General features: G+C 39.8%; 1 protein-coding gene across 4 annotated transcripts; it reads left to right on the top strand.

Annotated features, from left to right (window-relative positions):
* Positions 1-5,817: 5,817 nt before the first annotated feature.
* Positions 5,818-25,608, top strand: LOC140728512 (nuclear receptor subfamily 4 group A member 2). 4 transcript variants are annotated; one of them, XM_073047342.1, is made up of 10 exons: positions 5,818-6,059; positions 7,052-7,107; positions 8,674-8,739; positions 20,292-20,413; positions 20,891-21,732; positions 22,463-22,592; positions 22,711-22,874; positions 23,401-23,603; positions 23,749-23,927; positions 24,053-25,608. In XM_073047342.1, exons 3-10 carry the CDS (start codon positions 8,702-8,704, stop codon positions 24,307-24,309), a joined length of 1,935 nt encoding a protein of 644 aa, XP_072903443.1. In that variant the 5' UTR covers positions 5,818-6,059; positions 7,052-7,107; positions 8,674-8,701; the 3' UTR covers positions 24,310-25,608. The 4 variants fall into 4 exon arrangements, with proteins under 4 accessions (XP_072903443.1, XP_072903441.1, XP_072903442.1 ...); XM_073047340.1 differs by having other exon boundaries at positions 20,873-21,732; XM_073047341.1 differs by lacking the exon at positions 7,052-7,107 and having other exon boundaries at positions 20,873-21,732.
* Positions 25,609-26,816: the final 1,208 nt, after the last annotated feature.

Below are 26,816 nucleotides of genomic sequence, written 5' to 3'. Positions count from 1 at the left end.
ACACAAAATTGAAAGAGTCCAGGCATATTCAGTTCAGCTCAGTGTTCATTTTCTGCAGGCTACCCTGATTCAAAACCACCCAAATTAGCAACAAAAACAGGAGGGACCAGAAACCAGAAGCACATCATAATGTGACCTAAAGATACCAATCTACAAACCACGTCGATTACCTTGCCCAGTACCCAGGACTCTGGTACCATTCTCCAACAGAATCGAGGGAAAGACAGACCATTCAAATGCAGGCATTTTCCTTTAGGAGGAACAAGTGAGGGGGGGGAGGAGAGGGAGAGGGAGAGGGAGAGGGAGAGGGAGAGAGGGAGGGAGGGAGAGAGAGAGAGAGAGAGAGAGAGAGAGAGAGAGAGAGAGAGAGAGAGAGAGAGAGAGAGAGAGAGAGAGAGAGACTGACTGTCATGTGCAGACACCTTCCTCCAAAGGCAGCAAACGAGAGGCTGGTCGATGGCGCTGTATACCCTCTTGCCTTCATCACTCGCCTCAATGTTTTCAATCTTCCTGGGCAGTTTAATTAGTGAGAAATGGAGTTAATTATGGGCTCGTGCTCCATCTCCAGGCTTCTTGGCCTTGAGGCCACTCGCTTTGCTCGAGACACCCTTGGAGACAGCAAAGCGCTAGATCGCTCAATCGGACCGAAAAACACACCACCAAAATTTCGAACGTGGGCTCCAACAGTGGCAGAACCACATTTGAATGGAAAAGAAGACATAAAGGAAGTGAAAGAAGTAGTTTCATGAACAGCCTGGAGCATGTTGCCCTTAAGTTGCATTGTTTGTATGCGCCATTTTCTTCTTGTAAAATTCCAGTGTAAGATTTCATCCTTTGCAGTTTCTTATAGTACAGTCTGCTCTAACTACTTAGATTGAATGTGATTTGCTTTCATTCTGGTTTTGTATGGTCTAAAATGGCTAATGAGGATATATGTACAACTTGGCTGGCAAGCTTGAGTTGGACTAAAGTTCCTGTTTCTGTGCTGCATCACTCTATAATATAGGAACTGCAGATGGGACAGGACCTCCAAGAGGACCACAACCTTATTGTGGTTTGGAGGTTTACATGCCTCGATGACCCCTAGAGCTATGTTGGCTGGAGCCAGGGCTTAAGCTTTCGCTCTTGGTAGGGTCCCCCGTGCCAAACAGGACAAAAGGTGGTCCACTGGTTCTCCAGGTTCGGAGGTTCAGTTCAGGTCTAACAACCCTGACTGGTAAAACAAAGTTGTTATAGAAACGGCAATGAAGAATCCTTCTACATCTGAGTGCGATGGTATACCTGGGACTTGTATGAACAACAGTAGTGAAAACTGAGAGGAAGCTACTGAAATGATGAAGGAAGCCCTGTACACCAGCAGATATGGAATATCTTCATTGCTGCCCCAAAATGCCAGCGGCATAATGGCAGTAAGTAAGATAGGACAGGAGGTGGCAATCAGGGCAGGCAATAGGAAGCCTGGAAAGTACTTCACTCCTTCTGCCATTCCTGCAGGACTCCTGTCTACTCTCAGTGAATGAGCTTATCACAATTATTTCTTCTGCACTTTAAATGGCTTTGAGCTAGAGGTTCCCAGAGCATGTCACGTTTCTTCAAAGAAAGCTCTTAAGCAAATCCATGAATCTTTTTCATTGTCTGCATGGCATTGCTGAGGGTAGAGGAATGAGGTTGGTGGTGAACTTTGGTTTTGCAGATATTGAGTGTAAGGTCTGTCTTTTCAGGTCCAATGGTGAACAAATAAGCATATCTTAGAGATTTTTTGCACAACCCTCTAATCTTGTGCAAATGCAATTATCGAGTGGATACTCAATGTGACTATGAAGTCCTGATGACCTTGGTTATTGGGTGTAGTTACCACAGGTTAAACTGTTTTCCATTTGTTCTGAAGATTAACTCTACTTCGAGGGCAGCTTGGCTGAGTCCCCTGATGCCATCAATATACCAACTGGGAGGTTATCCCCTTGTAAGGCTTGCATATGAGCTGTCCTATTGACAAAGGAGATAAATAGCCCTGTGGAAGGCAAAGGATATGCAAAAGAAGTCCCTTCCTATTGATTGATTCTCTGCTGCTAATGCCATGTAACTAATGAACAACGAAATGGAAAGTCTATGCTCAAAGGGTTTACACCTGAGAATTTATGCTATTTTATTCTTTACAGATTTTGAAAGCTATGCAGCTTCTCTCCTACATTTATTGCTTAAATACAGTATGAAATTATCAAGTCATATATCCTCAAGGAAACTGCATGATTACTGCTCATCTGATACACAGCAGATGCCAGAGACATTTGTAACTTAAAAATCTGTAGTTTTGTGAAATGCAGTTCATTATACAAATTGTTTTTATTTTACAAGGATAAAATATTGCACTGCAGATAATATTAATTGAAGTAATCTAATATTAACATATCAGTTACTTATTGAGACACAGTGAGGAATAGGCCTTTCCAGTCCTTTGAGTCACGTGCCTAGCAATGCCCAACTTAACCCTAGCCTGATCACAGGACCACTTACAATGACCAATTAACCTATCAGCCGGTACGTCTTTGGACTGTGGGAGGAAACCAGAGCACCCAGAGGAAATCCACATGCACATGGGGAGAACGTTCAAGCTCCTTACAGACGGCGGTGGGAATTGAACCCGGATTGCAGGTACTGTAGAGTGTTGTGACAACACTGCTACAGTGTTGCCCCATCTGTAATACATTGTAGTTTTTATTCTTATAAATTGTCCATTCAGTCATAACTCTTTACTGGACAACCAGGTATTCTTCTGAAATAAAAAAAAAGTTGCAAAAAAAATAACACTTGTACAGGTGTGGATAAGCTTTTGACCATAAATGATGTTTGGAATTTAACCATATTTAACTAGGATGGAATTTGTTTCACAGTTTGTAGGAAACGCTTTCTGACAGGTGTAGGCAGACATACGTAATGTACACATTTGCAAACAATCATTTTCAGTGTGATTTCTATAGCAACAGCAGCCAACTGGAGTGCAAATAATTCTTGTGCTGGTGACAGTGTTTTATGCCAATGAGAAGATAAGATGTGACACCTTGCTGCATGCATGATATAGTTCGGACCCTGGCACTGAGGTGTGCAGCTGCAAACAGAGTACACAAACATGTACTGCTTTCCCACTTGGTACGCCAAATTAACTACTGCAGTGCAAAATCTTGCTGGAAGTCTTTGCTCTGACAACATTGGATAGAAATTACAGCTGCAATTATCCTTGCAGGTTATCATGACATTGGTTAAGGGTTCGTGCCATCAGATAGTGGGAAAGGGTGACCTCTCAACCAAAAAAGTTAAGGATATTTATGGAAAACAATTGTTTGTGCCGGTTCGGGGGAGTGTTTCCCTGAAAGAAGAAAGGTATGCCTTTGTGCTGAAGGGAGATTTTTTTGTAAATGAGACTCTCCATGAAAGGTATAACAATGTCTCTGTTTCACAGTTTGGACTTTGTCTTTAAAAAAAATCTTTCTCAATGGTATGGAAGTGATATTAGTTTCCAATAGTAAACCTAATTGCTTATGAGTGAAGGCTGTCCCTCTATACTTGGGTTAGTATCGTCTGAAGTTCTCAAGGCAACACCTTCCACTACCATCTAGAAAGACAAGAACACCACCACTTGGAAATTCCCCCCCCCCCCCCCAAGTCACTCACCATCCTGACTTGGAAACATATCACAGTTCCTTCATTGTCACTGGGTCAAAATCATGGAATTCCCTCCCAACAGCACTGTGGGTATACCTACGACTCAGGAACTGCAGTGGTTCAATAAGGCAGCTCATCACCACCTTCTCAAGGGCAATAAATGCTGGCTTAGATGGTGATTCCCACATCCCATAAATGAATAAATAAAAAAATATAAATAAGATGTAGAGCTTAAGAACAAAATAATAACATTAATTCCAAAGACTCTTGTAAATTTCTCTAGGCGTACAATTCTGAGTGGTTGAATCACAGGCTGGTATGAATGCACAAGATCAAAAGAAGCTATAGAGGATTATAGACTCAGCCAGCACAACCCTTCCTACTAAGAGCATCTACAAGAGGCAGGGCCTCAAGGCGACACCCATCATTAAGGACCCTCACCATTTGGGACATGTCCTCTTCTGGTTGCTACCATCAGGAAGGAGGTAAAGGAGGCTGAAGACCCACACGGAGTGATTCGAGAACAGCTTCTTCCCTTCAGTCATCAGAGTTCTGCACAGTTCAGGAACAAACACTTCATCATTGTTTCTTCCTTGAATTATTTACTTATTTTGTCATTTATATTAATTCTGTATCTTTGCACTGTACTCTTACTGCAAATCACCAAATTTCACATCAGATAACAAAACGTGATTTCAATTCCCATTTGGTATTGTGGGGAAAATGAGTGAAGATTTGGGTGCCCCGTTGAAAAAGTTGTACATTGATAATGATTATGGCAGAAGTTTAATACAATTGATCTGATGAGGGATTTCGTTCAGGGAAATAGTTGAAGCAGTTCCATTGATTAGATTTCAAGGGAAAGTTCAGGTAAATGCAGAAGTAGCCATGCTAAGCTGCCTCTCCATTGTTAAGGTGTTCCTCAGTGGATCTGCCAACTGTGGTTGCAGAGATGGGTCCGTTTCCACCAAGAGCCATTTTCCTATTTGTCATTCTAAATACACGATTGAATTGGATCGAGGTCACTAAAAAAGTGGTGTCCCCATGAAGGGTCTCGGCCGGAAACGTTGACTGTTTTCTCTTTTTCATGGATGCCGCCTGGCCCTCTGAGCTCCTCCATCATTTTCTGTGTACTGCTCGAATTTCTGGCATCTGCAGATATTCTCTTGTTTGTCCTCAAGAGTATGCAAAACGTCCTTTTGACTAATTATTGAAAACATTTTAAGTGTTGCAATCGAAGTAGTTGAAATCTAGTGTAGAAAGTCGAAAATGCTGCAGATCCGGCATTATCCGGGGATAATCGGTCCTGAAGGAGAGCCATTGCCTTAAACATCAAGTCTCTTTCCTCACGTTTGCCGCTGAGCCGAGAATACGCAACGATTTCTATTTATAGCGGAGATGTTGTAACTGTTGGGTTTTGCATAAATAGCTGAAGCTGGATAAACAGGAACAGATTATAAAAGTTAACCGTAATATTTTAAACATGGGTTACTTTAAAAAAAAATCCCAGCGTTTTCTCCAATTATCTTACGAAAATTTGTCAGTGGGGTGATAGAACCTTTGAAAAAACGACCACAGTTACTTTTGGTGTGGCTATTTCTTAGATTTGGGAGGAGAGTGAGATAAATGGAGCAGAATGCGTAAATAAGTTTCAATTACTGTCTAAGCCACAAGGAAAAAATAAATGTATGACATGTAGTTCTCTTGTGGAACCGCAATGTTGATTACTTATATGACTTAAAAACAAAAAAAAATACTAGACACATCCACAAATTCTCAAGGTCTGCAAGATTGCAGCACATAATGAAAAATAATTTCTTGAAAGGATTACCGAGTTTCTAACATTCAGTTTAAACTTTGCAAATGCATGATTTAACGTTTCTAATTTCGGACACGGCTCGCATGACAACAGTGAGCATTGTGACAAATACATCATCCCTCGCACACTGCAAACGTTGTTTCCTTTGTACTCATGAGGATCCCCTTTCCCTTTTTTTTCCCATCGCATGCCGTCAATGGAAAAAGCCATCAGTCAGGCGCTCAACTCTAATTGAAACAAATGGCTCTATTTATAGAATGACGCAGGCAGCGACCGCGTCATCGGGTCCAGGCTCTATTGACGTCAGGATGACGCGGGTGCGGGGTTTGTTAGGAGGGCCGGGGCGCGAGCGGCAGTGCGGACCGGATAGCGTTTTTTGTTACAATGGAGTCTTTATCCGGAGAGTTCCATTGGAAACAAAAGAGAAGCGGGAGCGGGCGCGGGGCTGCGGAGCGAGGCCCTTCTTCCCGGATTCGGCCACCCGCGACCGGCTCCCGTAAGCGTGCAAGCGCGACCCTCGGGGGGCTCGCACCCCGCTCCTTTCTCGGTGTGTGCTCGCTGCTGGACTTCGGCTGCACCGGTAAGTGGAGAGGTGCGACTCGGAATGCCGTGCCTGGGTTACTTGTGTTTTGCAGTGAATGAAAAACGACGTTAGTTTCATCCTCATTCGATTTTAAAATGTAGCCGTCTTGTTGGTAAGACCCAGACAATTCTCCGCTAAATTCTGTAATTCTATGATGTTGTCAAATATTTTTTTTAGAATAAGTTTGGTGGTGGCTGCTAGAAACGCGATTATTGACTTTTAATTTATAGATATTTTAGTCATTATGTTTTTAAAACGTTATGAATAAAATAGGAATCAGTTTATCTCGCCCTTTTCGAGTAAACTCTTCATAAATGGGACAATACTGTATATCAATAGAAGACGTACAGTCGTTTATTACGGAAATAATTAGTTATGTGTCAATGATGTAATTTAGTTAAGTGAGTAAATAATAGAAACACATTTTCTGGGTACAGATGTTACTTTATAAATGGTTAAGCATGGATGGGCTTGGAGACATACGGAAAGCAACATGTTGCCATATGGTCCATTTAGCCTCTAACCTTCAGTGGAATCAATCACGTACAAATCTGTGAAATGACAGTAGCATCTCGATGACAAGATGGATTTTCTGTCAGGGAATGATATGTGATGGTGCTAGTTCATACACTGAAAGGTAGAATAAGTAATTGTCTTAACACTGGTCTTGTCTGTTGGGCCTTTACACTAACAATATCACTGATAAATGTTTAAATATGAGCTCTTGTGAATGAACAAGATGAAACAAAGTAATCTTTCTGTTTTGCTATATGGAAATTTTAAGTGTGAACTTGTGTGTTTTTAACACTAGTTCAGTTTTATTTCTGTATATTGACATATTTGAAATTTCCTAGTGTATAAAGGTCCATTTGATGCACTAGAGGTAGAAGGGGAAATATTCAGGTGCATTTACGTATTTCTCTCTCAGTTAGTAATGGATGCTAACGAGTGAGTTAAATTTAATTCTATATACTTCAAACCTCCCACAGATTCAAATCACTATTGAATCATCATGCACTGCCTACTGAAGATTGGTTTAAATTGGGTAAGTGTTATAAATATAGAGTGTTGATGTTTTAAGCAGGAGATGATTCATTTGCTGCTGTAAACGTACACTGCTAATGAGTACTGCATGTTAGTACAAGCTTTTCCCACTCTGACATTTTCTTATTAACCTGTATGTTGCCAAAAAGATTACACAGATAAATCGGATTTTCTTCGACATAGAGCAACATAGTTCTCAATAGAAATGACCACCATTAGAAGTACTGTTAGGGAAAAAGGACTTAATCAGAGTAATATAGGTCCGTAAGTAGCTGGTGTTGCACGTGGGCCCTTCCAAAGAGTCCTCACTAGTACAAAGGGCAGAAAGGTCTCTTGTGGAGTACCTTTTATGATTCTCTAGCATTTATCCAGAGAAAATTAATGTTTAGAGTCATGGAGTACCACAATACTGGAACAGACCCTTTGGCCCATCTAACCCGTACTGATGAGATCTTGTGCCGGAACCTGAACCATATCCCTTCAAAAATCCTCCCATCCATGTACCAATCCAAACTTCTCAAATTATACAAACTAACCCCTTCTTAACTTCTTATGCGTGCCTTTACAAATTGCTTTTTGATTTACTGATCAGAGTGCCACAATGTCAGATTATATGAACAAAACAGTTTGGACTGTTTCCATTAATGATCATTTCTGTAAGGTGTGATGAAACAAAGACAATCTTCTCAATATTTAATTCCATTACTACTTATCAAGATACCATCCTTCCAATTTATGCTGTGAACCTTCTCTCATATGCGCTATGCATGGAAACTGATGACAGGACGATTTTTGCGGCATGTCATCATGTGGGCAGGTCTAGAATGGTGTGGAGATGGCGCACAAGTTGGAACTCCTTTACAAAATGAGCGTGGTTACCTGAAACCTAACTGGTGGAGTATCTTTAGTTGTAGCACTCTGAATGATGCTGGGTGTACATTTTTATACAAATGTAATTCGCAGTTTTGAGGTTTGAATTCCGACTTGGTCTCGCAGTGGCATGTTTTCTGCTGTTAGATTGCTGTACCCCTGAAAATAGCTGACATATATACATGCTGGATGACTACTGTTAATGTGTTACATTCTCTGAGATCAGCATCCTTAATCTTAATTAGCACATGAACTCGCCTGCGCAGTTAAAATTTTTGATCACGATGATCATTAACGTTAATATCCCAAAGGAAGTATTGAAGATGGTGTTTGATGTTTAATGATTTTTTTTGTTAATTTCTTCACCCCCTCTTGTGAAGTTTAAGACTAAAGTGAGCTGTCATCTTTTGTGTCAATCGGTTAGTGGATTATTTAATCATGGACTCGTCACCAATCAATTCTATTCTGCATGCAACCAAAGACCACGCATGGCCAATCTCCAGCTTGGGCTCGGTAACAAGAGACTGGAACTCCTGTTACTTAAATCCAGTCAGTGAAGCTCTGATGTAGCAGCACATATAACCAACTGAGATGTTGCTTGTATGAATATCTTGGGTTTCATTTGTTATAGATGTTAAATCTGTATTTTGTGTTCGCAAAATTCCTAATTACTGATTTGCATTTCTTTTCATTACAGCAGTGGAGCTTTCACCATTCCTGAAGCAATGAAGTGGCCATCAGCAACACATTTCGTTCTGTTCCAGTTAAGTACAGTCAGGTGGAGGAATTGTTTGGTGTTTTTTTTTTGCTTGGTGATGGTGCAAGAGAAGAATCTGGATGTCCCTAATTACCCTTGAAGGTGTTGATGAGCCAGTTTCATAAACTGCTTCAGTCCTGGTGAAACTATTCCCACAAGGCCTTAGGGACAGAAGGATTCCAAGTCAGGATAGTGCACCTTGGAGAAGAATACGCAGTTGCTAGTGTTTGTATACCGACTGTATAGGAACTGGTGGTGGAGTCCATGGATTGGGGAGATGTATCAGATGGATTTGAAATGTGTATCAAAGGAATTGCATTTGTAGATGGTGTATACGGTAGCCAAATATGGCCCTATGGTGGAGGCAGTGAATGGACTACCATTTAGACAGGCTTCTTTGTCATGGAAGATGTTGAACTGCTTGAGTGTTGTAAAAACTGCAGTTATCTAGGCAAGAGAATATTCTATCAGACTCTTGTTCTGTGTCTTTTAGATACAGCAAATTTTTTGGGAATTAAAGAGGTGTACCATTTCTTCATGACACACTGTCCCTGATCTGGTTTTGTAACTAGGATGTAGGTGGCTGGTCCATATGAGATTCTTGTCAGTTGAAATCTCCAGGCTATTGACATCTGATAATGGCACCAATTGTTAGTTTGGGGTAGACAATTAGACTCTCTGGAGATGGATATTATTTGGCATGTGGTGTGTTTGTTACATGTCACTTATCAGTTGCTGTCTGAAAAGTTTCTAAGTCTTGTAGCTTGCAAGCATAGGCTGACTTTGCTGAGCGAGTGTGAATCGAGGAGAACGTTGTGCAGTTATCAACACGTGCCCCATTTCTGACGTTGTAGGTGGAAAGTCACGATTGGCATAATTGAAAATGGTCCTGGGCCGCCACTCCTGAGGGACTTCTGAACTGATGTTCTCAAAGGGTCACTGCTCTCTGCAAACCACAGTCTTACTTCTGTGATGGGTACAGTTCCAATCTGGGGAGTGTTCACCTTTGTGCTTTGACCTCTGGTAAAAGTGAGATATACCAGAAAATGTTAGAAATTCTCAGTGAGTTAAACAGCAACTATGGAAAGTGAAACTATTGTCTTAGGTCAAAAGGTCTGAATGTTTCTGACAAAGTCATATAAAAGTACAGCACAGAACCAGGCCCTTCGGTCCATCTAGTCCATGCCGAACCATTTAAACAGCCTATTCCCATTGGCCTGCACTGGAACCATAGCCCTCCATATTCCTACTATCCAAGTACCAATCCAAACTACTACAAACAAAAACTTTAATTCTGTTTCTTTATCAGAGATGCAGTCTGACCTCTAGTGTGTTTTCTGTTTTTATTTCAGTTTTGTAGGACTCATTGATGTCACGGTTGGTTAAATGCTGTCTGAATGTTGAGGACAGTTCTCTCTGTGCACCTTTAGAATTCTGCTCCATTCCATATTTGGATGGCGCTTTGATGCGACAGAATGCAGCTGGGCGTTGAGTAGGCACAGCCTGAAGGGACCTTTGGCATTTTCCATCAGTGTGTTGGGTGATTGAGAGCAAACTCATTAGACAGTAATTGGCTTTGGTTTCTGCTGCTATGTGAACAGGATTCACCGGGGCAATTTTCCTCGTGGCTGGGCGGATGCCAATGTTGTAGCTGTATTAGAACTGCTTAGTTGGAAGTGTGACTAGTTCTGAAGTGCAGGGCTTCAGTATCACAGCTGAGATGTTATGTCCCAGAGCTTTGACCTATTTAGTGTATTTTTTCTGAAGTGGAAGGCCAAGAAATTTATAATAGCAGTGCATTCTCTGCACTCCATAGAGAATATTTGCGAACATTTTTGCTAAACGAGATTGGGTATTTTCTGCGCAGGAAGTGAAGGTCATAAATTGCTGTTAATTTCTTTATGTATCTGTTGGGCAAAGCATGGGAACACCTGGTTGTGTGCATTGAAGTCCATCAACATTCCATGCATTAAAAATTATGATGCACATATGGCAAAGGCCTTCATAATGTGTGAGGCTTCAAATCTTAAAGGGAACCAGTCCATGCAATCTCTGGAAGAATCACTTGCACAAAGTTATGATTAATCCTGACTCCCTGTTATCACCCCTTGCCACCTCAAAGTCTTTTTCCACTTGCTTGCTACTTTCCTTGATCTCTTAGGCTCTTTTTATTTCCGACTAAATTCTTTCCCTGTTTCAAAGTAAATTTTATTATTGAAGTACATATGTGTCACTATATATAACCCAGAGATTAATTTTCTTGCAGGCATTCACAGTAAATACAAAGAGGCACAATAGAATTAATAAATAACTGCACATAAACAGGTGGACAAACAACCAGTGTGCAACAGACAACAAATTGTGCAAACACAAAGAAACCAAAATAATAAGAAGAAATATTGAAAACATGAGTTGTAGAGTCTCGAAAGTGAGTCCATAGGTTGTGGAATCATCTTATGAAGGGTTTAGCTTGCGATTCTAATTCAGCCTTCAGTGTCCTGAAGAATATTGTTTTATTTTCAGTGGGGTGGGGTAGTTGGTGGTGATAGAGCCCAGAAAGTGTGCCTTGAACTTTGTATATCTTTGGCTTTGTCTATCCTGGCACAGAAGACAAGAATTAAGTATTTTCTACCATCCTTGACATTTATTACAAGCTACGGAAAGACATTGAGATTACAAACTTGTAACATATAAATCATTTGAATAAAAACTATTAATAATTCAACAGATAACTGAATAGTTTTTTTTAAACAAGCACTATTCACTTGTCTATTTTTAACTGGCAGTGCTGTAATTGTGAGGTATATTTAAAATGAGGATTTATTTTCATGAACAATATTTCCTGATTTGAATGCTGAGGATGTAATAATTCATGATTCCATATTCAGAACAGAAACATTTGCATTTAAAAAAAAACTTTTTTCCTTAGATCTCTTAACACATTGCATCAGTTTACAGCTGAGCAAAAATAGATGGCATTGATTACAACTTGTGGTTAGTGCAGTACAGGCCCACGGAAATCAACCATTTAATTTGCTTTTCTTCTTTGTTTAAAAAGTATTTGGCCTTTCATTTTTCCATTGTACTCCTGCCCGTGACATAATTGATAACTTGCTGCAAAGGGAATCGTGGGGTGTTGACTTGCATCATAACACTCTGTGGTTACAGAGGCAATGTTTCCTTCCTATCTTGTGAAGGATGGTTCCACCACTTACCCTGAAGGGGTTTGAATTGTTAATCACCTACTTTTATTTACTTGTCTGCCTGTTATATTCTACCACAATCTATTGTACAAGAAAAATAAATTTAGCATTTCATTGTATTCTATCATTTGTGATGGATTGGATGTGATTTTTTTTTTTGGGGGGGGGCAAAATATCCAGTAATGCTGAAAAGGATGGATTGCATTCAACATTTTATTTTTAAAAATTCCATAATGATGGATAATCAAAGGTAATCGCTTTTTTTAACTCTTTACCCCTGTGGCAGTCAAGGTGTGATTCATTTTACAATTGTTCTCTAACTACATGGAGCTAGAAATTTATGAATGGTGTAAAACAAAATTTATATCATTAATTGTACTTGCAGTTACAGAATGGCCCAGATGGATCAACATTCAAAGGTCTTTGGAACTTTCCACAATGTATTGGGTTTGTGTTGTAATGCATGTAATTATAAAACTAACCTATTTTAAATTTGATATATTAACTTGAGAGATTTGCAATTGGGCAGTTCTGTAAGAAGGAAATAATGCTAATAATTTGTGAAAATGTACATTTCAAGTAGTTCAGAGGAAGAATTTTGTTCATTTTTTTCCCCTGCTTGGCGCCACCATACTTTTGGCTCAAATACAAGTTAATTTTCAAAACTAAACCTGCAAACATTAGCTATTATGAGCTGCTTTATTGTTTATATAATGTCAAAGCTTAGACTATAATACTACAATTACACTGCCAAAAAATCTGTGGATTTACAATATTTCCAAAAATCATTTTCTTAATGTAAATCCAGCTAAAATTACTGCTCAAAATTCTTGGAACTACAAAATTCACAGAATATTGAGAGACGTTCCATTCTTTGTATGTTTAATTGTCTTAAGTTCACTCCCTTGCTGCCTTTCACACATCAAATGTGTAGTATCAAATGTTGGTTAACCTGGTTTAAACACATGAAAACAGTTACTCAGTTACTCTTCTAATTCAGATTTATATGGAACTCCAAAAAAAAAGTTGCAATATCTGTTCATTTGGAACATAGTAAGGACTTGATTTTAAATTAAACTTTCCATTTGGAAGAATTGAGGGAGAGATGGAATCTTTGGTATTCAATTTCAACATAGTGCTTAAGCAGCACTAGCTATTTTTGCTGTTTAATTGAACAGATTATTATATTTTTATAAAGGTAATTTCTGTAATTCAGTTTCATACATGACTGAGTATGTTAAAGAGAAAGAGCTTAACATTATACTATATATATAGTGAATTAAGGATGCACTTTGAAACTATTGTCTTTCAATTTGGAAAAAGACAGTAAATATTTCAAAGCACTGCGATTTTTGTACGGGATGTTCCCAGAGTTGAACAAAGAGGCCTATAAATCAGTGCAAATGACAAATGTAATAGCTTTGGCTTTTAAAAGCTTGATGGTCCTTGGAGGAATGGAAATTTGAAGGCAGGCTGCATCATTTTTATACACACAATGCAGAAGCCAACATCAGCCAAAATTAAGTCATTTGGTTAACTTCAACTTCAACATTCATCAGGGAAGTTTTTCAAATGTAGAGAGAGTTTTTGCCTCCAACTCTTTAGACAATGAATTCTTACCCTTGTCTATATATTAAGTGCATTAGAACACTCAGCCGGGCAGGCAGCATCTATAGGAAAAAGAGCATTAGTACAGAAGAGTGAAATCCTTCATCTATTGCTGCAATCTTTTATTTTTTCCCAAAGAATACTTTTTGTCAATCAATGTATTTCTCTCTTTCACACCTATTTCAGAGAATTCCTTCCTGTTTAGACATTTCATAATTTAGTACATCTTCATGAAATTTTCCTTTGTATTTTATTCAATTGCAAACAGCTCAAGACCAGTCAAATACTCATGATAGTAATTGTCCACATGAGATCTTTAAATCTCCTTATACTTTTTAATATATTTTGTATCCTTTTATTGTGATAACTCAAATGTCATAGAGGAATTGATGTGCTGCTAATGAGTGTCAAGAGTTCTAACTTTAGTTTTAGTCCTTCTTAACTCCGCCTCAGCTGACAAAGGCAGGTATCTAGTCACCTAATCAATTTTACCTACCTGTCCATTAAGTTTGTACAATGAGCATGGATTATAGCAGGGATTCCCAACCTGGGGTCCACAGACACCTTGCTTAACAGTTTGTTCCATGGCATAAAAAAGGTTGTGAACCCCTGGACTTTCTGCTTCTCAAACAATAAATTAAATACTTCATTTCCTTATTTGTCCTCATCCCATCCATTATTTCTCTGAGCTGAAATTCTATTTAGTTTTTTTTTGTGGACAACACCCCCCCCCCCCCAAAAACTTTAATCTCCTTTCTCATCAATAAAACACATCCCAGTTTTTGGAGTCATTGGCAAACTTCTGAACTGTGGCCCTTCTATTTAAATCTAAATTACTAGATCCCCCTTTGAGACATTACAGAGTTAGAGGGTTTAGATGCTGGGGATGAACACATTGAGTCGCATGAACAAGTGTCACTGTTGATGTTGGGGAGTGAGAATGGGAAAATGGTGTATGTGGTCTCTGGGGAAACACAAAGGGAAAATCTCAGCAGTTATATTGACACAGAAAGCAAAAAACGCTAATTTGGCATTTTGGATGCTAGAGAAACAAAACAGATCCCATTTAACTTTGGTTTATCGTATTGTATCTGTGACGGTAAACACAATTTTTGCCCAAGTCCGTTTGATTTGGAGGTCAGGTGGGGTCACAGTTGAGAAATGGTGTTTGCCATGACAATACTCAAGCATGGAACCATTACCAAGAGCAGAAATGGAAGTCCTACTCGAACTGTTTTTCTTGGATGAATATTTCGCTGTTAGAGGTTATTTGAGATTTGTCAAAGATATAAATAAGCAGTTTATCTTTGAAGAATATAATGAAAAGATATTTGATTTGCCCACAAGGTAATTGTGTTGTAGTTAGGAACTGCAGTGCTGGAGAATTGGAGTTTAAAAGCATTGGGTTGCAGAATGTACAGTATGTGACTCCAGGTTTTGCCCACTTTGAAGAAGTTTCTGTCTTGTCCTCTAACACAGTCTCCAAGGTATATTCACTTAGGAGTTTTGCAAGTCCTAGTGTCTCCATAATGTTCTGATAAATTTCACCTTTTAATGTTTGAACTTTCTCTTCATCTTGATCTGAGTTTCTTTTAACAGGATTAGGCTGATTTCTAACCTACACCGTGTGTTTGGAGAGGGAGGATGAGCAATCTACACCACGTCCTTGGGGATGTGCTCTGAATATGAATTACTTTATAAACAACCAAGATATCGCTTATAACAGTGTAGTAGTACAGTCACTTTTCTACAGGCAAATCAATTCTTTAAGCAGAATCTGACTATTCCATTCAATTTCTTTGTCAGTAAGAACCATTGGTTTGTTGAAATTAGTCAGATCTTTTAGCAAGATCAAAATCAAAGAAAAATGTTTGAATCTTTAAGAAAAGGATTTGTTTCCTCTGCTTGTATTGTATTTTACATTTACAGAGAAAATTAAGCTGGATAGTAACAAAAATAATAGGACCATTGATCTGGTCATTAGATTAACATGATGCAAATAACTATTTGAATTTAAATTATTAATTCCATATTGATAAAATCACAAACCTTAAAGCATCAAAGTTTCTGATGTATACTTTATCCATTGAATGGGATTTCTCCTGTAATTTGGCTGAGTCTAGAGTCAGGTAACAATAACATTTATGAAATGTGCATATGGATGTTAAATGTAAAAAAAGAACCATTACTGAAAGTGGAGAGTGGAAACTATTTCCTTCGTCGGAACAAAGGCATGCATGTACACTGCAAACACAAGGAAGTGCAGATGCTGGAAACACAAAGCAACACACTGAAACTGCTGGAGGAGCTCAGCAGGACAGGCAGCAGCAGTGGAAAAGAGTGAACAGTTGATGTTTCTGGCTAAGACCTTCCAGCAGGACTGAGAAGGAAGAGGGAAGACGCCAGAATAAAAGGGGAATCTTTCTCAATTCTGAAGAAGGGTCTTGGCCTGAAATAGCGACTGTTTGCTCTTTTCCATGGATGCTGCCTGACCAGCTGAGTACCTCCAGTGGTTTGTGTGTTGCTATGTATGTACAGTGTTTTTAAAATTTAATTATGTTATGGAACCTCATTCACATGCAGCGGTGCCCGTAAATTGGGTGTTGGTAACCTGGGGTAACCTGTACTGATAATCATCTCAATATATTTTGATTGCTGATTTTGAAACAAAATATAATCTCTCAAAATTAATATAACATAGCAGTTGTTATTATTTAAGTCGTGGAATAACTTGAAATTAGTCGAAATCTTAAATAAAAGTTTCGTGCATTTGTTTTGCTGTTTCGTGTCTTTAATTTCCCCTACCACATACCACTTTCATACTTTCAACTAGGAGTGGAGAAAGCCAATCCATTCACTATTGTCCCTAAGCTGTTGCCTACTGAATTGAAAACGGAACTGAATCGACAGGATAATATAGTGATTAAAGTTTTTGGCCATAGCTTACAATTGGCTGACAATAATTCCAATGACCGCCTTGTCCACTCTGCAGTCAGCCATCTGCGTGTTCTCAATTCACAGGGGAACACGTACTTAAGCAAATTACGGTTAGAACCTCTGTGGAGTTGCTCAAGATCTGGTTTTGGCGAAAATTTTAAACTTAGTTCGCAGGGAGGGGGGTAAATCCTTTTTTTTTCGCGGGTGGATCTTTTGAGAGCGACTGCCTCTTCTTGTTGAAAACGCGTTACTACACCAGTTCCGGTTTTCTGAATGGAGTAAGTCTGCTAAGCGGTCAACCACTGGAAACGTGTCGTCTGCCAAGAATCTTTCCTAATAGGAACGTAATGGACATTTCCCTTGAGTTGTTGCCTTTTACGTTAATTGAACGTTTTGTTTACTGATGAGTTCACAACTATTCGGAAGCAATTGATTTAAATATTTTTCCAATAAAGGCATACTCCAATGAAGTGATTTATATTTTCCCCTTTAACAGTATAATACATTTATCACATTCCTCCATTGTTGTCCTACACTACTAAGCCGTGGACTGTAAGGTAACTGATCACAAGAAGGTGATTGCCGAGACGTGGATTTTAGTTTCCAACTGATCCACTGCTCTCTCGAAAGGAACAGGTGGAGAGCGTGCTATTGTAACACCTCAGACTGAAGCGCATCAAACGTGGCGGAAGAAAAGGTGCCAAAAGGCAGAAACCCCTTTAAAAATACCTCTGTGAGACATCAGCAAAACCACAAACATGAAAGCAAAATCACACCACATATTCACGTTTATGAACTTAAACCCCATCCACACAACTTGGCGCGAAAGTGGAATCTCTAAAAATATCCGCAATGTCTTAATTTGGTGCTCTCGAGTTTCCGCTGGAGTTTAAAATAGCCGCAGTACGCCCTGCCCCCGAATGCATCAATCGCGCAGTGACAATGCGCTGCCAGACCTGCTATTTTTGGCCGCCCAGCCCGGCTCCTTGCGTCAATGGCTGCGTTCCTGCGTCACGCGGCACTCTGCCGGCCCCGGCGCGCGCCCTATCACATTTTCCTTTCGTTCATTAAATCGCTTCGCCCACGAGCGCTGACGCTGCTCTGCAACCAGCCGCGTTAATTAGCTCCCTCCGAGCCCGCCGCTAGTAAAGGTGGTCACAAGACTTTCCCCCTCCGCCGTCCAGTCCCGCTTACATTACTGCAATTTCCACCTCAGCGGATACATACACACCACGCATTTGCGGATTTCCTACTTCGTGGTGCTCCGTAGTAACTATAACAAACATTTTAATTACTGGTTACCAGTATTATTCTCACGAAACGTGCACTTAACTGTAGAATCAGAACTTCCTATCCCACAATCCGAAATTATACCTGTTGATTGTTTCTTTTTGCGTGATATTCCAGAAGCAGACCCCTTTATAAAACTTAATGAGTACATGTACGCTGTTTATTCAAATATAATATAGTTAATACTTTGCGGTTTACGCCAAATGAAATGCGCGCATTTTAAACAATATTAAAGTAGTGTCAATTTAACCCAAAATAAAGCGATTGAAAATAAATCCTTTAGAATGCTTAATAACTCACTCAATTTTCCTCATGGCTGACTAGAATTTTACATGTTTAATAGACACGTAACAACAGTAGGATCGATAATCTATATACGGCGAATGTTCCAACATGTTGTTTTGGAAATGCTGCAAAAAGGTGAGAAGGTTGCCGTAAGTCATGTCCTTACTACCTTAAAAATCCAGAGCGCTAACGTCACCTCGGAAATTAACCAAAGTGAGATTTAGCCAACCGTGTGGTGAGGGCCCAGCCCTCGGGCGCTCATTGGGTTTGGCCACGCTGACGCTCGCTGACGCTCGGCGACTTGGTTACACGCTGTCGGTGGAAGAGAGGAGCTCACATAAACAAAGGCACATTGGAGACTAGGGCCAGTCCGAGTCTGATCGCCTGCTCAGAGTGCCGAGAACAACAACCTGTACCACTGCCGCTGCTTAAACTCAAAACACTGCTGCACTTCAAAGTTCATTCTACGTAAAGCTGACTTTCTGCTCATCTTGCAGACTACAGCATCCAAATGAGAGGCGGAAAGAGAAAATAATCAAGTAGGTATACAATGTTTGAGCACTCGCATGATACGTGTTTATACGGCTATTTTCATTATATTGTTCGTTGCTGCAGTTCTGAATGCCAAGGCTTAGTTTTACCGAGGATGTCGTGAATTATCGAGAGCGTTTGTCAGTTTTGGAAATGTAGGTGCTGGACAACAGTTCCGCGCTGTCTGTTTTTTGTTCCTGTCCCGGTCATCGTAGCTCAGTTATTAAGCAATTAAAAGACTGGTCCTAGCAATAATTCAAAGCAGTGACTGAACACCTCCTCTCAGAAGTCACAGGACATGTCCAGTTTCACCCGCGTGGCTTTGTTGTTAATGCGGTGACCTGTACGTTCCACCTGGTACCCTATACAGCTGTTTAGGATGGGGGCGTGATAGCGGGATCCCATTCACACGTGTCTTCCTTGCGACTGGCAACGCGAAGTATTAAAATAAAAGCCTTGTACAAAAATGCCAAAAGATTAAACTACCACCAAGTAACCAGTCGCGTTACAAATATAAACATCGGCCAACTGTCCTAAAGATTTACAGAGCGATTCGAGCCAGTTGGCAAAAAGTTAGACGGACGCGTTTTGTTATGGCGAATACTACAGGCATATTAAGTCCAAAAGGTTCTCGATACTTAAAAACTGCGGCGATCTGCTTATAATCATGTCGAGCTAAGCTATTTGGACTAATTGTAAATTAAAGCACCAGTTTATGGTTGATCAATTTAAAGTAGACACTTTGTTTTTTTAACGTTGCAGAATTGTTCCAAGTTTAAGTTTATAAAGGCATGTGTGCAAAGAATGTGCATATTGCTAAAACTTTATTTTATGCCAAAGGTTATTACTCTTACTGCTTGGTCTCCCACGAACCTTGTAAGATGGTTTGCCAAAAGAACTTACAAGTTTTTTTTTGTTGTAATCGGTTATTAGTGCTTTTAAAAAAAAACACAATTGCTTTACGTAGCCCCCGCCTTCTTATGTTAGTATTAGGGAGCAGTAATGTAATTTGAATCAACGCTAGACAGTTACCTTTCTTCCTATGTCTGTGTGTCTGCCTGCCTGCTGTCTATATACATTACTACACCTGCCGATTTGCTTTAATTTGTGTATGTGTGTGTGTGTGTGTGTGCGTGTGCGTGTCTGTGTGACTCTTCGTATGAAAGAACGTGTAGCAATATGCGGGTGCATATTTTCATGGGTATAATTTAACATTGAAATAATTTAGTCTGCCAGCGCTACATTAATAATCACAAATCAGCCAACTTCCTCCAACAATCTTTTCTAAATATAAGTGATTATTTTCCTGCATCTGTTGTCATAGCCTCTCCCAGGTTCCTTTCGTGGATTAACCAGTGAAATGTGATCTGGTATGCAAAAACGTTAGAGTTAGTCATATATAAAATATGTAGGGAATTCGGAAAGATACTTAAGAAAAACGACATTTTTTTCCAAAGGATGATGAGAAAAATGGGACAGAAATCAGTTCACGATATTGTCCCTATAGGGCTTGAGTTAAATCCCCTCCTTCGGGGCACGCCGGGAACTTTGGAAATATGAAATCAAGGAAGATGTTACTTGAAATGGATAAAAATAAAGTGTTTGGTGTCCGATGAAAGACTTTGGAATGTAGTTACTATTCTATGAAAATTAACACTTGGCGTGGCGGGCGTTACTGATTATTTGTTTTCCATTTGCTTTCAGAAAAGCTGTTATTATACTATCACCGAAACTGCGATTTAGAAAACATTCCGAATTCTGCTCTTCAGGAATACAAACCACAACAGTGTCTACTTTTCATTTCTTTCACAGCCACTTGGCAGAAGGTACGCCAATTTGATTGTGCAATTATAAGTGTTAATTTATCAAATTATGCTAATTAAATTATTTTTCCATTGCTTAACTCGGCATCGAAGATACTATTCTCGAGGCGGTTCATATTTTTAAAACTCTGCTCCTGTTGATGGAAATATTTGCATGATAGATATTTGACTTCATCTCGGATATTGCAAAACAAAAGAAACTGGGCTGTATTTTGAAATTGGCCATTTAGAAGTAATTTGGGGGTACTTTACCGAGGGCAGGGTGAAAATGTGTACGTTTAAATCGTATACCTTCCATATTACCTGAGAGTAAATCCATGGGTTGAAGTGAAATGATTTCGACGTATTTAGTTAGTGCAGATTTCAGCGCTGGGGCTTGGGTGTATAGAGCAAGACGGTTTAAAAGTAGAAGTCTTATGCATTGAAATGGTATGAGTACATGTTCAGAACTTTCATTTACAGCCATGCCCTGTGTTCAAGCTCAGTATGGGTCATCGCCGCAAGGAGCCAGTCCTGCCTCTCAGAGCTACAGCTACCACAGTGGGGAGTACAGCTCTGACTTCTTAACGCCAGAGTTCGTAAAGTTCAGCATGGATCTCACAAACACCGAAATAACAGCCACCACTTCGCTGCCAAGCTTCAGCACCTTCATGGAGAATTACAGCACCAGTTACGACGTGAAACCGCCTTGCTTGTACCAGATGCCACTGCCCAACCAGCAGTCCCCCATCAAGATCGAAGACATCCAGATGAACGGCTATCACCAACAGAACCACCTACAGCACCCACCAGAGGAGATGATGCACTCTGGCTCTATGTATTACAAGCCATCTCCACCTCCTACCCCAACACCTCCAGGCTTCCAGGTCCAGCATAGCCCATTGTGGGATGACCCCAATTCTCTTCATAGCTTTTCTCAAAACTATGTAGCTACCACCCACATGATAGATCAGCGGAAGTCATCGGTTTCAAGACTATCTCTCTTTTCCTTCAAGCAGTCTCCTCCCGGCACCCCAGTCTCTAGCTGTCAAATGAGGTTTGATAACCCCTTACACATTTCCATGAACCCTGAGACAGGAGGTGGGCATCACGTGGTGGACAGCCAGAACTTCGCTGTCCCCAATCCCATCCGAAAACAGGCATCCGTGGGCTTTCCCGGTCTCCAGATCGGCCATGGGTCTCAGCTGGTGGACAACCAGGTCCCATCACCTCCTTCTCGAAGCTCTCCATCTAACGAAGGCCTGTGCGCCGTTTGCGGAGACAACGCCGCCTGCCAGCACTACGGAGTCCGCACTTGCGAGGGCTGTAAAGGCTTTTTCAAGGTAATTGATTCATTTTTCAGTTTAATTCAAGTTTTATGGTGTTCGCAGAATAAATGGAAAGGCTATTTTCCGCGTGTTTGCTCGTTATGTGTATGGGGTTTAAATGGAACCCACTGCCGCGAAAAGCAAAGGGACCCGACGTCGCACAGCAGAGGTTACAAAGGCGTACTGTTAAACACACTGTGGGCTGAACGTTGTAATAAACGTTTCTGTCTGCACCAATTTACCGTATTTACAAGTGCAGCTTTTGGTGTGATTGTCTCAAATACAGATGGCAGTGGGAACCAGCTAGCGTCTGTCACAAACTCAGCTGACTCCTTGAGATTTAAATTGGTAACAACATTAAGCCGTGTCTAAGTTAACCAAGTGGAACACAATTCCCTGTGGTAAAATTAAGGTGATCTCTTTATTTCACCACCATGATTGAATAATCTTATCATTTTAAATCGAGGGGTCTCGGAGGGATGTAAATAATATGAATGCCCACGAATTTGTATTTACCCAGTGTCTGCGTATTCCTTTCTTCGCATATCAAGTACAGCGAGACCATGGGATAGGAGCAGACGGTTAGAGCCGCTGCGCACACTGTAAAATCCACCCTTTAAATGCGGTGCAAAAGCAGCTTGCATTTAAATCCCCTTTATCTTAAAATCTCTACATGTATATATCAGATATTGAAGAAGGTAATTTGTTATTTTTATTAATTAACATTTTTGTTATTCTTTTACAGCGTACAGTGCAGAAAAACGCTAAATATGTTTGTCTGGCAAATAAGAATTGTCCAGTTGACAAGCGCCGCCGTAACAGGTGCCAATACTGTCGCTTTCAGAAGTGCCTTGTCGTTGGCATGGTGAAAGAAGGTAAGTTTTGGCGCGGTTTATAATTATGCACCAACTTTTGCAAGAAAGCAAATGACGCTTTTATCAAAGGAATTGTCCCAGATCTGAGTTTTGCTTAAACATATCTATTTTTTTTCAGTCGTTCGTACGGATAGCCTGAAGGGTCGCAGGGGACGCCTCCCGTCCAAACCGAAGAGCCCTCAAGAGCCGTCTCCGCCGTCTCCTCCAGTCAGTCTCATAACAGCCTTGGTCCGAGCGCACGTCGACTCCAACCCCGCCATGTCCAACCTCGATTACTCTCGAGTGAGTCCCACAATTGCTTTTCCACAAATCGCCAGCCAATTTTCTGTCTGTCTAAAACAATTTGACTGCGCGATCTCTGGGTTACTGATTCAGTCCTATTAGATTCATCAATATATTAGAAAATTGGTATGCAATGACTTTGATTTTTAAGGGACTGCAGTTAAAACAAATATCTTCACTCCCATCTTCCTAAACTAGAGAAGTAAAGCAGGGTTAACTTGTAATGACATTTACAGAGATTACCAAAAGAATGAATGAACTTTAAAAATCCACAATGTTTGGAATGGGTTGAGAGTGTTTTATTTAACTGGCTAGCACGGCATTGGGCAGCTTGAAAGATTTTTGTTTTAAAATGTGAAAATAAACACCACTTCCGAATTTATTCAGGAATTATATTTATTAATTGGTCAATACACCATATAGTTGTAGTTGTTAGCAGAATTAGAAGGTCGCCCTGTGCGCAAAGCAGGTGTGACTTCACTTTACATTTAGTCTAACGGGTCTTTATTGATCTTTGAAAATCTAGTTCCAGTCCAACCCCGAATACCAGCTGAGCGGCGGGGACACAGAGCACATCCAGCAGTTCTACGACCTTCTGACAGGCTCTATGGAAATAATCCGCGGTTGGGCAGAAAAGATCCCTGGTTATACCGACCTTCCAAAAGAGGACCAAGAGCTTCTTTTTGAATCGGCTTTCCTGGAACTGTTCGTCCTGAGGCTGGCCTATCGGTACGTAGGCAGTTCTAATATGTCAATGACGCTTTTCCACACTTTGCCCCATCAAGCTTCAATGATCTAAATTTTATTGCTTTGCACTAATTAAAGGAGCTTATTATTGCACAGTAATTAGTAACGTTATTATTGTTCATTCCAGGTCCAACCCTGTGGACGGCAAGCTAATATTTTGCAATGGGGTGGTGCTGCACAGACTGCAGTGCGTCCGCGGCTTTGGGGAATGGATAGATTCAATCATTGACTTTTCGTCCAACCTGCACAGTATGAACATAGACATTTCAGCCTTTTCCTGCATTGCTGCCCTCGCCATGGTAACAGGTCAGCTCATTTATTTTAAGCCTTTCTCCTTAAATCCTATAATAAAACTCTTTAACCCCTTCAACGCCGCGCTGTACTGCCCAACCTTAAGTAACGTTCCTCTATTTCTTCTCCTGCTATTTCAGAGAGACACGGACTAAAAGAACCCAAGAAGGTAGAAGAACTTCAAAATAAAATTGTGAACTGTCTCAAGGACCACGTGACTTTCAACGGTGGAAACTTAAATCGTCCAAACCACTTGTCCAAACTTTTGGGGAAATTGCCAGAGCTGCGCACCCTCTGCACGCAAGGTCTTCAGCGCATCTTCTACCTAAAGCTCGAGGACCTTGTCCCACCGCCGACAATAATTGATAAGCTCTTTCTGGACACACTACCATTTTGAAAGCAACCCTAAGCATTTGGACTGAATAAAAAAGATAGTGAAACTATAATAAAGGACATTAAAGTGCCGCAGAAATGCGGCAGAGACATTTCTACAGTGGAACAGGACTTTGGTGCCAAATGCATTTGCAAAAAGGTTGACAACTTTTTGCGCTTGTTAAAACTTTGTATTACAATCGTTTACTGGCTAGGATTCACAGCAAATAAACCCTCAAAACGTGGTATATACAGTTTTTAATTATCCGTTTAGTCTTTTTTTATTGACGAGATGGAGCTTCCCCAAATGGGGGGAACAAGCATTCCTGTCAAAATCCGTTCAACTTTTGATAGAACTCATAATTGCAGTGTATAAAATGGATTGTAACCTCCACCCTCAGTAAAGCTCGTGCTCTTAGCATATATATGCGATAGTATCTATAAAATAAAGAATTGGTGATTATAAATACAACAAATATGTGATGACGTGATGCGCCCAAAGCGAAAGAGAAAGCTGCAACAATTGTAAATTATCAAATTAAGTTTTGCTCTGATTATTTTTCTGATTGGTTTGAAATGTAAGAGTGAAGAAATGTAAGATGGAGATCTATTAGTGGTTAGTGCAAAAATAAAGGCCAAGCATGTGAATGCTATTGCAGGACTAATCTTCATACTTGTATGTTGGAAATATTATAGGCACTTGGTATCTTCTTGATGGATTATGTCTACAGTATGAGAACCTAAGAAATAGTATTCCAGACACTATGTAGTCTGTTAGATTTTTTTTAAAGACAGATGTAGTGTTTGATATCTTGTTAGCAGATGTACAATTTTAGCATTTGGCTACAAGCATACACCGACTGGCATCTTAAAGAGATACATTGTGTTTGTAAAGATCGTTCAACATTCATCGTTTGTAAGTGTTGTATGTACTGTTGATGTTGATAAAAGTTTATATATTATTTTTGTCGTCTAACATGAATTTGCATGCTCCTGCTTTTGACAGTTTTCAGAGTGCTTTTGGGGGAAATCTCCTGCAATTTACTGAGCACTTTGTCCTACTTTCCAAACGTCCGCAAAAAGGTGACACTTGTCATTTCATGTTTTAGTGGGATTTTTAAAAGAAAGTATTTACATACATGTAGGTTTTACTTTGTATATTAAAATATATATATGTATGCGGTACGTATACATTTTGACCTACACGTCACTGCCTTTTCTATTGTGTATCTTACATTTAGAAATGCTTAAAGTATGTTTTCTGAGAATTCTTTCTTTGAGAAAGAAACATTTAATGTTTACAAAAATAAAAGATGTCTTCAAATAGCTATTTCGTGGATTCATGTGTACTTGATCGGAATCACCGTGAATTTTACCTTTATAGTCTCTCCTTCAAATTGAAACGTAGTATTTCGATTTAATTCACCCGCTGCACACATTTGGCGCAACCTCATGTTCATCAAAGCAACACTTTTCTCTGTAAATCGCTGGGAGGAATAAAACAGCAAATGCGCGTATGTGTGAATTGATAATTTTATTCGATGATCACAATACTAAATTTTAATGTGACGCGAAGTGTATTTTTTAAATGAACATTTGGGCAAATATTTATTGGACTTTAGTAAACTGGGCTGAATTTTATTTAAATAGAGAACGCACTGAATAGAATGCGTTTTCCGAACGCTCTCCGAAATTCCAAGCCTTTCTCTGTTGTATTGCAAGCTTTGTATATAATGCAGTCAGAAATGTCCCATCAGTTTAAGTACCTTTCCTAATGAGAAATGCAATTAAGGTTTCCGACATCCTATCTGAATAGCATTTGGTTATATCGGTTATTCATGTATTCTGTCTTGGGATTCAAATAAATTAAAGGAAATAGCTACCCAGAGAATTTCTCGATTTCATGAATGTCACAAGATCAGCTTCTCTTGTCTTCAGATAAGGAATTCAGATTAGTTTCGCAGTGAAAAGATGCGACTTTTTCCTTCGTGCAGCGCCTCGGTAACTATGAATGAAGAAAACCTTTTTTTTTGTCATTACTTGACATAGCTAGACATTACTTACGAAGATATGCACAGCCAGAAACCGCTGTTTCCGCTTATCGCTTTTTCAATTCCCCGAGTTTATCAATCCAAGTTAACACGATTGCCGACTCGAAATAATCCTGATGCTGTTAGCGGCCTCATTATCGGATTTTTTTAAAAAAAGTTTGTCGCAACAGAACCGAAGTGTCAGTGAATGTTAGGCCAGTTTTTAGGGGTATATTTAAGAAATTCAACCTGAGTTGGGCAACAAAATTATCAATGTTGGCAGAACGCTTTCGTCTTAATACTGAATACTCTTTAACGGCTTGAGTTGCGATCCGAGTACATCATTTAATAAATATTATTTAATAAATATTGTATTGGTATTTGCAATTTGCTCTGTAAATTGAATTCCTGTCTCGGACTTGGTTTAGCACAGCGTCTGAATTCTGATTTTTGTTTTATCTGCTCGGCACTGAGGAGCCAAAACTTCTCGAATTGCGGTCTT

The sequence above is a fragment of the Hemitrygon akajei genome, chromosome 5, assembly GCF_048418815.1.
Source record: "Hemitrygon akajei chromosome 5, sHemAka1.3, whole genome shotgun sequence".
In the NCBI taxonomy this organism is placed as follows: Eukaryota; Metazoa; Chordata; class Chondrichthyes; order Myliobatiformes; family Dasyatidae; genus Hemitrygon; species Hemitrygon akajei.
The sequence above is the reverse complement of the archived record's forward strand: the minus strand, read 5'-3'. Positions and strand labels throughout refer to the sequence as shown.

Coding starts and splice junctions, on each gene's coding strand:
- LOC140728512 (XM_073047341.1), top strand. CDS start 8,702: ATGAAGTGGCCATCAGCAACACATTTCGTTCTGTTCCA. Junction 8,740..20,291: donor ACACATTTCGTTCTGTTCCA/GTTAAGTACAGT, acceptor ATTTGCTTTCAG/AAAAGCTGTTATTATACTAT. Junction 22,875..23,400: donor CCAACCTCGATTACTCTCGA/GTGAGTCCCACA, acceptor TTGAAAATCTAG/TTCCAGTCCAACCCCGAATA.